Here is an 11704-nt window from a genome sequence, read left to right on the forward strand (position 1 = left end):
AGTACGGAAATTAAATACTTTCTGGTCACCAAAAACTGCTCCGCATTAGAGACACCCTACGGCCTGGCAAAACTATTCGCACGTGAACCAATTTTCTTTCACGGCACCTATTAAATCTTGGTCAAATTCCATCGCGAGTGAAAAAAAAAACAAAATGGCGGAAGAAAAAGATGGCCGCCATACAAAATTTTGTTTTTCCAGAAAATGTCTAGGGGGTATAAATATAAATGTACAAATACTTCCCGATTTTCGAAAACTGCTCCGCTTCAGGGTGACACCCTACGGCCTGGCGAAACTATGGAACCTGAACCAATTTTCCTTTCACGAAACCTATTTAAATCTTGGTCGAATTTAGTCGCTGCCAAGTAATGCTACAACGAGGTACCGATTCATATATTTTTCAAATACTGATTGTTTTGTGATTTTTTGTTTAACATTGTTTTGTATTTGCTTTGATATAGGTATTTAACAATATTGTGTGTACATAGTAGTTTGATATTGTAGTAGGGTCGTTGTAGCATTTACTTGGCACTTGGCACCGACTTCAAAATTATAAAATTATTTAATTAATTGAAAATACGTACTTATTACCGTGTGCGAAGTAAATGTATTTATTGCTTTTTAATTTTGCGTTGAAGTCGGTTTTCTTTTGTTAAAAAGTATATTTTTTAATAAATTTTTCGTTTATTAACTTTAAAAATATTGTGTGAGCCAAACGCTCTAACCACTAGACCACGGAGGCTGTTGATTTATGTACTAGCTTTTGCCCACGGCTTCGCTCTCCACAACCAATTTTTAGCTTCCTACCTTGAAAACTGCGAAAAGTATATCAAAAAAATATGTATGATTTTTTTGGGTAGTCACAAATAGCACGCATAAGCTTTCTACCTTGAAAATTGCGGGTTGCTCCATACAAATTTCCACCTCCATTTTTAGGGAAGTGGGGGGTTAGAAAGAGACGAAAAGTAGCATATATCACTCTCCATCCCTACAACTATCTCCACTTAAAAATCACGTCAATTCGACGCTCCAATTTGCCGTGAAAGACTGACAAACAGACACACACACTTTCAAATTTATAATATTAGTATAGATTAAGGTAACAAAAAGAAACCACCTTTTATTGCACAATCCCATTATATTTATTTGACAACCATTTTGACATTTATTGACATTGCGCAATTACTTTTACATGCGCGAGAAATTCGATGATGCGCTCCAATACGGCGGCGCTCAGTTGGCTAAAAATTAAAAACAAAACGAGCAAGCTACAGAGGCTGTTAAAGGTCGCAAGGAGTGGAAATCTGTTATTTGAGCCCTATAATCCCTCTTCTTCTAATCCCTTATTATAGGATTAGAAGAAAAGAGAGAGAGGTCCTATGTGGCCTCCGCAATATATTCTCCGCTCAGCCGCTAATCTCTCCACGCTGTTAGATCGACGTAGGGTATAGCGTTATAGTCGTCACAGCTGTATTTAGGGTTGGCTGCCGACTCCATTTGGAAGGCTCTCCGCTGCACGTAGAATACTCCGTCCGTGTTGTCGCACATCAGCCGAGCCATCGACGCTTTCTTGATCTCCTGCAATTGCGCTGTGGATGGGAGAAAATTTTAGTTTAGACATAGAATAAAGAATTATTATTATAGAGCATGGCAATCAGTAAAATATCCTGCGTGGATCATATATCCAGCTTAAGTTCCCCTAACCAAGTCTGTGCCGCATCCGTCACACAATGCAGCTCGGCTATGCCACCTGGGATCCGGTGTAGAGGGCACTCGTTCACTATGTCAGATAGGGAGAGTAAAGAATAATACCGCGTATAGAACGGTAACTCTCCGCATCTCCCCGCACCAAATCGTATCGACTGCGCATTTCACCCCCTTTGGGTCTAAAAAGTCTTAAATGGCTGTACGCTGCTAAGGAGTAAAGCGGAGCGCGCAGACTGTGTCTCGCTCGCACTTACGCGTTAAGCAGCAGGCTGTGGTTTGGGTTTTGGTACACGAAAAGTTTCGCTGTAATGCGTACTTTTAAGAACGCAACCCACGGCACCTTTCATAATATGACACTTAGGATCTGAACATCGTCTCTCCAGCGTTATTCCGTTTTCGCGTGGTCCGCTTACCTAAACTTAACATTTGCCAGGTGCAGTTTTTAACAGAAGCGACTGCCTGTCTGACCTTATAACCCGCGAAGGGAAAACCAGCTCAATACAGGTTAGGTCACATTATCACATATCTTCGAAACACATTTCTCGGGAATGTGGGTTTCCTCACGATGACACTTAGCATTTGAACATCGGCGATTATTTTATATTCGACCCGAAAGGAAATGGGTTCAAACCACGGTACCGGACTTCACCAATGTGTTATTAATTCATATTAAGTACCTATAGTTTTCACTACCAAAGTTGGCACTGCTGCTGGCTTAGTGAGGTGTGAGTACTTAGTTCATCTTGCTATGGATGTACCTCTGGCTACCCATTCGGACATAGTCGTGAGCATATCTTACTAGATACTCACCAGAAGTAAAAGAATGCGGCATTTCGCTGTTGTCATAGAAGAACCTGTCTCCGACACGCGTGCGGTAGAACTGCTCAGCCACGATGCATTGGAAGGTGTGGCCCATGATGGAGCCAGCCACGGGCGTCTCCAGCCCACCGCCCACGAACAGATCTATGTCGTCTACTGACTCGTATAGTTGGGCTAGGGCGTATATACGCTGAAAAAAGTAAGAACCTGTATTATATGTCATCATCTCCCTAGCGTTATCCCATTTCTCACAGGGTCCGTTTACCTAACCTGAAGATTTGACAGGTCCGATGTTTTACAGAAGCGACTGCCTGTCTGACCTCCCAACACGCGAAGGGAAAGCCAGCCCAATACAGTTCATGTCACAAACCTCCGAAACGCATTTCTCGGAAATGTGGGTTTCCTCACATGTTCTCTTCACCGATGACGTGATATTCATCTTATGACCCAAACATGAATTTGAAAACAACTTCGGAAACCATTGGTTTAGGCCTGTGCTGGGACCTGTGACCTCAAAGTGATAGTCAAGCGTTCTTCCAATTAGGGCATCACGACTCTCTTAGATATAAGAATTTCTATTAGGTAGAAGAATTGGAAAAAGGCCCTTGACTGAACTTGGTACCCAGATACGTAGTTCCTTACAAACACCCGCTTCTCGCTCCGAATAGATTTTATTACTGACTAGGAATGACTACGTACCTACATAATTGCTACTAGAACTTCTACTTACGTCTTGTGACATTTCGCCAGCCAGATCTTGAAACGTTTTTGCCTTTTGTAGACCACAGACTTCTCTGAAAATCAAAATATAGAGCGTTGAATCATTGGGGAGAAAAGTTAAGAGGGAAATTAGTAAGTGATGGGTCCGTGACCTTCCACCTCACAGGCCATACGGTAGAAGATTAGGGATACAATTTCCAAAATAACACTTTTTAGCGAAGCCTAAACCACTTAGTGAGAGAATTTCAACACAGCCCTGAAGAAGCCAGACGCAGATTCTCCTATCCCTTGACGCACGGTGTTCGTGTTTTTTTGACGTGACTTATTGTAGATTTGCTGCATATAGCATTCCTACTTGACCGGACAAATGGGGAGCGCGGAGTGCTCTCACCTGATACAAAATTTAAGACAACAGGCCTAAGGGTGTCGCACCCAAACAGATAGTTCCTCACGAACGCTTCAACGTATCGTAGATTTGAGTTCCAGCAGCTCTTGGATAGGTATGTCATTGACTTTGTCTTCATTGATCATTGAACTCACCTATACTCATTATAGCTTGCAAGTCCATGGTCCCTTCCCCGCTGTATATCCATGGCAATAAGATCGAGCCCCCATCTGTTATGTGACTTGAACAGCAAGTTGGTGATCTCCCCAGTGCAGAAGGGGTCTGACTCCGCGGAGCTCTGTGTCAGGATACCGCGGGCCAGGTCGTCGAAAGACGAAGGGGAGCTCTCCAGAAGACTTGGGTTCATGTAGTGGTCGCTTAATCTGGAACATTTATCCAATGTCAATAGTGTAAAGGAGCTGTATTGGGCTGGTTTTTCTTTCAAAATCTTCAGGTTAGGTAAGCAGACCCTGTGAAAACAGATTGATAATCGGTACAAAAGGACCTAATTTCCATTAAGTAGTATATGGCATCCGAGGCAAATATCATCATCATCCAGCCCTTTTATAAGTTGGGTCGGCACAACATGTATTCTTCTTCTATTTGTCTGTCAGTATAAGCCACCTTTATACTCACACCTTTCACACTCATATCGCAATAACCACAGTTATCATCCACACTTTCTTTCTAGCTTTCTTTCTTTCCCTATTCCTGTACCCATCGGCAATACCTACCCACAAAATGTAGGTATTGAAAACACATTCCGATCTCACCACTACAAGACATAATGCCGGTTTACAAAAGCCTCTTAGTCATGATGTCTATGACAAAATCACATTCTGATGTCAAATTCTTCATCACTATCGCGGGGTTGTGAGGTGGATTACCAACTCATCAACCCTGATGTCAGGGTTATTATTGAGCCGAAGGTCCCTGACATGGCTCATGTAACGACTACTTACTTACATCAGTAAGTAGTAACCGGGACCAACGGCTTAACGTGCCTTCCGAAGCACGGATCATCTTATTTTCGGACACTCAGGTGATCAGCCTGTAATTTCCTAACCAAACCAGAGCTCGCAAAGTGATTTTTGTGATATGTTCCCACTGGGATTCGCACCTGGGACCTTTGGATCGTGAGTGCGAGGCTCAACCACTGGACCACGGAGGCCGTTCTCGATGCATGATGCAACTTCTACAACATTTACAGCTTTGCATCGACTCCATTCTTACTTGTACAAGTACCCGGTCTGATAGGAGGCAGGGCAGGCCATGATGGAGTCGGGCACGACACTGTGCATGAACCGGAAGGCGGCAGCCCCGAAGCTGTTGATGACACCCGGGTTGACTCGCTCGCTGTAGTCATGACTGTACAGCGTCGATGGCGAGATGCGATAGTACCGCAGGTAGTTATCTCCTGTGAAGACATCACATAACCTCACCACTGTATTCCAATTGGGGTAGTTAGAGGTACAATCGGGCCTGTTAGATAGAAAAAAATCGATCAGCCTAATCTCGACTGATACATTAATATACTCATGAACGTCACAACACTAGCCTACGTACTTTGACAGATGTAATTGGGTAGTATCCTAGGTCAAAGATAAATTATGAAATTCTGATTAGGTATCGACAAAGACAAAAAAAAACAAAAAATAATAAAAAAAAAACAAAAAAAAACAGACAAAAAACGACATAAAAATAATTTAAAAAAAAGTAATGATAAAGACAGATCTAAAGGTGTCATAAAAGGTTTTTTTTCTATTTAACCTATTCATGCATTTTAATTAAGAAAAACATAATCAGTCCGACATTTTATCTTGTTTGTCTATGACGTCACAGTGTGCTTTTTAATACAAATTCCATAGTGAATTGTTTTGACGTTTAGTAAAAAGTAACTGATTTGACTAGTTGGAAACTAGCTTATTGTACTCATCAAGTTTTCTGCCGTATCGCCGTCTATAATGGTCGAGCAATGTGCAATTACCAAAGTTCTGCGGCAACCACTCCTGGTAGGTGATGTGTTGGATCTCGGCGATAACGATACGCCGAGCTTCTTGGTACAGCTTCTCGTCTCCCCACAGAGGGTTCAGCTCGCTCAGGATATTGGCCACTCGATTGTGTTCGCGAAGGAAGAGTGTATGAAGCAATGCTAGGGTTGGAGTCTGGTTGATTCTGCCGTCACCTGGTTAAAACAATAGAGCACATTGAATATTATTCCTGTCGTTATAGTCACATAATCGTATCACCGAAAGCATAGAATAAGGAATATTACTTCCCCACGTACAGAACGGCAACTCTCCGCTCCCCGCCAGCGGTTGAGCTAGGTTTACCTCACCCCCGAAGAAGACTTACCAGCAAGATAACATGGTTCCGATGCGTTCCTCAGGTCACAAACTGCTGATTTATCTTCAACGGAGGGGAGGAACCCTCTTGAGGAGTAGGGCCTCTTTTCCTCACGCAGTCTACCACCAAACTTGCTTCGAAGACGAGCTGCTAGCTTCTTGTTTGACCCGTAGACTGCTGACCCGTCTAGGTATGCTGATACTGTGTTCATCTAGGTAAAAGAAGACTTATTTTATGGACATTCTTCAGATTTAACCATCTGCATTTTGGTGTTTTAAAACTTGTTTGACATTAGTGTCGTTTTTCCAAAGCATTATTCCAAAGACTTTCTGCAGCCACCGATTTATGCGGTGGAGTCAATATTATAAAATTAGTTTCGCATCAATTTAACTTGATTGGAAATTGAAGTGAGACCTCTGATTCAGTGGTCAAGGCTTCAACTTACATACGAAATATAAATGACAAAACAGCAAGACTCACCTGCTCAGCATGCCCTAACGAACAGTCGTCTCTGGGTGCAGTGACGCTCCTCACAAAGTTGATGCAGCGAATGCCGTGGTAGCGATAGAAGGGGTCGTCGTCAGGCACGCAGATAGGGATGCACTTGTGGTTCATGTACTCCGGCGGCAGCACGTCTGCGCCGTTGTTTGCGCAGCATTGGATTCCGCCTTCCTCTGGAAGATCGGGATAGAGTTAAGAATGGTGGTTGTGTAAATACATTGGTGTATAACGAGGTTTTTTTTGACGTGATTTATTGTGGTTTTGCTGCAGATGGCATTAACTACTTGGCCGGACAAATGGGGAGCGCTAAGGGCTCTCACAAGGTACGAAATTTAAGACAACAGGCCTGAGGATGTCCAGTTGGGCGCGAACCTCGGCTCAGGGCGTCGTCTGAAAGTGTATAATGAGGAAATTCACTACTATCTCTGCTTTGCCGTTCCCCCTTTACGCTTAATAAGGTTTATAAGCATTACGCTGATGGTGTTACGATTTGCCAACGACATAATACTGACATGCCTGGGAATATACAGGTGGAACATTATATTACTTTTTGTACGTTCCGGATAGTTTCGTACCACACGTAGGTTCTAATAGTCTCAATAAAAACCTTTCGAGGTTCAACAACTAACACCAAGGTTGGTGAGGTCAGTTATCGACCTAAACTTGGGCAAGAAGACCTAAATACCTGTAGTCTCCATGACTTGGTAAACAAGGTCGTGGGTGACGAACTGGCCCCACTGCATGTTGAGGTAGGTGAGCGCCTGGCTGGCGACGGGCTGGTCGGTGAACATCTTCGTGGACAGCACCCGAGGGTTCGGGAGTTGCCTACCGCTTACCGCTACAGGCATTGCGTAGATACCTGCGGGGAGAGTATTAGGAGAAAATATACTTACGAATAGATCAATGATAGTTTATATAATTTGACGAAGACTTTAACACCCGTATTCTAAGATGGTTAGTAACCCTGACACCAGGGATGGTAATTCACCTCTTAACCCATACGAAAGAAGAAGAAGGTACTCGAACCATCCTCGACCTCGTTCTCAGTTGAGGCGACCTTAAGGAAGACCTTGAACTCAGCTTGAAATCGGTATTCTTAGACCTCGACTTAACTCCTGTAAGGCTGTATGGAGGCATAACGTGTTTGTTTTCGTCTTATTTATTCACTTGTTTTGTTTTTATTGGATGGGTTTACTCTTTGCAACATTCTGCCTCTTAAAGAGGTTAAGAAAGTTTCGACGGTGTAAAGAGCTTACCCAAAAGGTGCCTATATAGGGTGCTAGTGACATCGTAACGAAAACTTTGAGGGATGATTCAGACCTTTATTCTGAGAATTTTCCAACCGCAAAAATATGGAACTGAAAATAATTTTAACACTAAATTATTCATCAATTTTCGACAGGAAATTCCACTTGATATCAACTCACAATCATGGTCTGACTGATCCCCTTCAGTTAAGGTTACGGTGTCACTAACACCTTGTATACACTTTTAGGAAATACGTCTAGAATTAAAGTGTAGTAGGCACTTACTCGGTGCTCGAGGTGGAGGAGCTCGGTGGCGCAGCGGTTAACGCGCTCGGTCTGCGATTGTTGAAGTAAAGCAACTTTCGCAAAGGCCGGTCATAGGATGGGTGACCACAAAAAAAAAGTTTTCATCTCGAGCTCCTCCGTGCTTCGGAAGGCACGTTAAGCCGTTGGTCCCGGCTGCATTAGCAGTCGTTAATAACCATCAATCCGCACTGGGCCCGCGTGATGGTTTAAGGCCCGATCTCCCTATCCATCCATAGGGAAGGCCCGTGCCCCAGCAGTGGGGACGTTAATGGGCTGGTGATGATGATGATGAGGCACTTACTTAATAACTAGATATAACCAAAAGGTAACTTATGACTTCTTCCTAATGTCCCTGCGTTCATAAGTGTTGGGAATCCCCATGTAGTCTTATCCAGGAATAGAAATCTTACCATCAGAATATCTCGGTGTAGCGATCCTTGTAAGCGCAGACCCACTTCGTCCCCACCCAGGGTGCTCCAAGTTGTTGCAACTGCCATCGATAGAACGATACTTCTCTTGTCGGGCGCAACTCAGCAGGATTGGTTCGCAGTACGACACGTCATTGAGTCGGATCACTTGATTCTCCAGGAAGGATATGAACGTGTTCGGCGTCACAGCAGAACTGGAACTTAGAATTGGGGAAAGATGAAGCAGGATCTCACCCCGGACACTTCATACAAAAACCCGCGTTTTACACAGATATTGACGTAATCGAGCACGCGCATCTGTGTGTGTGACGCCTGACGCCCATACGATTGTAGACTAAATAAAGACCGAGGGGGTGAAGTAAACCTAGCTCAGCCGCTGGTGGGGAGCGGAGAGTTCTATAGTAGTATTATTCCGTATTCTGTGGCAGGAGCCAAATGTGGGACTTTCGAATGAAGTCGCGGGGCATAGTGCGAGGTGTTTAGCGGTGACTTGTCTCTTGTGGAAGGCATTAGGCGGAGTATCACGCGTTGACCTGTACAGTCATGAGCAATATAATGTACCAACTTTAGGACTCTGTCGCACTAACATATTTGACATTTAGTGAGACTTACAGTTCAATTTGTCAAAAAAGTTAATGTGACATGGTACCAAAGTGTATACATTTAATGCTCGTGACCGTACAACGTGGTATAATTTTGTCAGTCCTAAGTGAAGGATCGCAAGGTCTTTACATACTGGATAGCCTAATACTAAAGTAGATCGTAACCATATATACAGGGTGTTAGGACATCGTAACGAAAACTTTGAGGAATGGTTCAGACCATGATCCTGAGTTGATATCAGGTGGAATTTTCCGTCGCAAAAGTATGGAATTGAAAATAATTTGAAAAAACTAAAAAAAAAACTTGTTCTTGTATATTAACTCAGAATCATCGTCTGAATCCCCCCCCCCCCCCCCCTTAGTATTCGTTACGATGTCACTAACACCCTGTATACTACTATCAATGATCCTAACACCTAAAAAACTGAAGAAACTATGACATACGCTGAACTGAGCTTCATCTGCAGCACTTTGGTAGCAGCGAGCATCTCCTGGGACCTCTTGGCAGCTCTCTTGATCTCCGGAGAAAGGTTGGAGGAGAAGAAGTGGTGCATGGCAGGGGAGCAGGTGTCCAGGTTGATCCCGCTCTTGACCAGCTGGTTGCCGCGCTTGGTTGCTGCTTGGGTCAGCTCGCGGCTGCAGCGGAGACACTCCGCAACCAGGTCCGAGGGGATGGGTGATTGGTCTTCTGTGGGTTGTCAGGGTTTGTGGATAGGCAGCTGTTATTATTACTGGTTACTAACAAACATTACTTATAACAGGAGAAACTTTTACTACCTATTAGTTAGTTTGTGGTTTCCTGGATTTGTGCCCGGTTAATGGAAAAAGGTTCGCCCCCTAGGTATTACATGGGACTTCAAACACAGCTGGCGATGGTGGATGTTATATATACTATACACCTCTGCCTACCCTTTTGGGAGTACAAGCGTGGTACCATGTTCATGTGTCTTAATTTTTATTATTACTTGACTTGGATACCGATGCAGACCCCGCCGGCGTGGTCGACGATTTCCCTTTTTCAGCACGTATCGCTATCGGCCAACTACGCAGAGTCGATTATTTCTTTCAAATACTATCCTCTCAGGCGACGCCCTGACCCGAGGTTCGCGCCCAACTGGGCACCTTCAAACGTCTTAAATTTTGTACCGGGTGAAAGTCCTCAGCGCTCCCCATTTGTCTGGCCAAGTAGTTAATGACATAAGCGGAAAAACTACAATAAGTCAAGTAACAAAAAACTTGACTACGTTATCGCGCGCGTAACGTACGATTTTTTTCCCCTTTTCGTACCAAAAAAATAAAAACTTGACTCTCTCAAACTTGACTCGCGCACGCAACGTACGATTTCTGAACTACCCCCTTTTCATCCCCATCCATATTCGTTATCGAAGTAACAAACGGGGGAGAGTTTAATAAGGCCACATCAAAGCAATTCATCTAAAAAGCAATATTGCTATTTGACATTTGTTTGCATTGCGCACTTGCTTTTATATAATATGCCCAAAATTAAATAGCAATATTGCATTTTTAGATGAACTGCTCCGATGTGTTCTTTATCCATTTTTGGTCGTCGGTCACTGTCCTCACAATCCTGTCCGGGGTTCTATTTAGCAGCTAAAGCCCCTGACATGGCTATTACCCTGATATGGAACACTAACTTCATAAATAAACTTAATAGGTACTAAATATACTTCGTCCCTGACGTCGCAAAAAGACGTATCTGCAATTTTCTGCTAAAATAAATTGTGTCTTATTGACAATAACATAAGGTGCAAATCAGATCCGCCAAAAAATTGAGATACGTCACTTTGCGACGTCAGGGACGACTTACTTATGAATCTTATGGTAGTAGTCGTAGCTGTAACGACCTCCGTGGTCCAGTGGTTGAGCGTTGGGCTCACGATCCGGAGGTCCGGGGTTCGAATCCCGGTGGGGACATATCACAAAAATCGCTTTGTGATCCCTAGTTTGGTTGGGACATTACAGGCTGATCACCTTCGTCCAACAAGTAAGATGATCAGTGCTTCGGAAGGCACGTTAAGTCGTTGGTCCCAGTTACTACTTACTGATGTAAGTAAGTAGTCGTTACATGAGCCATGTCAGGGGCCTTTGGCGGCTCAATAATAACCCTGATACCAGGGTTGACGAGGTTGGTAATTCACCTCACAACCCACACGATAGAAGAAGAGTCGTAGCTAATATATCTAATATATTATTATACGTAATCTCTTACTCAATTTTTACATTCCATAATTGGCACACTACCTAACTGAACACTTTCGGTACTCGACAAATTGTCAATTTTATTATAAAAAATAAATAATATAACTTACCAACTGAATGCATCTTAAATAGATCACTGATAGCAGAAGTAGTACTGGCTAATAATGGGCACACATCACAAAACAAATCATCGAATATACTCTCCCATCCGGGATTGAAACACCCTGTAACACTCTCTATAAACACACACAACACCAACCCAACTCCAAAAACACATTTTAATCCACAAAAAAAGTTTTTATTCATATTTACTGGCAGTTTTACTCGAATAAAATACAAATCAGCCTTTTGCACTTAAAAAATAAAGCATTCTTTTTAATTTTCTTAATGGCTTTTACTAAACATTTTTTCGTCGAGTCATTG

General features: G+C 43.1%; 1 protein-coding gene across 1 annotated transcript; it reads right to left on the bottom strand.

Moving 5' to 3' along the window:
- Positions 1-602: 602 nt before the first annotated feature.
- LOC126370422 (peroxidase-like) lies at positions 603-9998 on the bottom strand. The gene is made up of 12 exons (XM_050015260.1): positions 9971-9998; positions 9506-9749; positions 8442-8653; positions 7164-7337; positions 6458-6651; positions 5987-6188; positions 5619-5816; positions 4865-5048; positions 3787-4014; positions 3257-3320; positions 2518-2716; positions 603-1589 (listed from the first exon to the last, which is right to left on the bottom strand). The coding sequence occupies exons 1-12, from the start codon at positions 9996-9998 to the stop codon at positions 1414-1416; spliced, it is 2103 nt and encodes a 700-aa protein (XP_049871217.1). The 3' UTR covers positions 603-1413.
- Positions 9999-11704: the final 1706 nt, after the last annotated feature.

The sequence above is a fragment of the Pectinophora gossypiella genome, chromosome 10 (genome assembly GCF_024362695.1).
Source record: "Pectinophora gossypiella chromosome 10, ilPecGoss1.1, whole genome shotgun sequence".
Lineage (NCBI taxonomy): Eukaryota > Metazoa > Arthropoda > Insecta > Lepidoptera > Gelechiidae > Pectinophora > Pectinophora gossypiella.

What these genes read in the sequence shown, in the direction of transcription:
- LOC126370422 (XM_050015260.1), bottom strand. Translation starts at nt 9,998, where the DNA reads ATGGTACCACGCTTGTACTCCCAAAAGG. An exon ending in ACGCTTGTACTCCCAAAAGG is followed by an intron (nt 9,750 to 9,970) that starts GTAGGCAGAGGT and finishes GACAACCCACAG; the next exon opens with AAGACCAATCACCCATCCCC. An exon ending in GGAACCATGTTATCTTGCTG is followed by an intron (nt 5,817 to 5,986) that starts GTAAGTCTTCTT and finishes TGTTTTAACCAG; the next exon opens with GTGACGGCAGAATCAACCAG.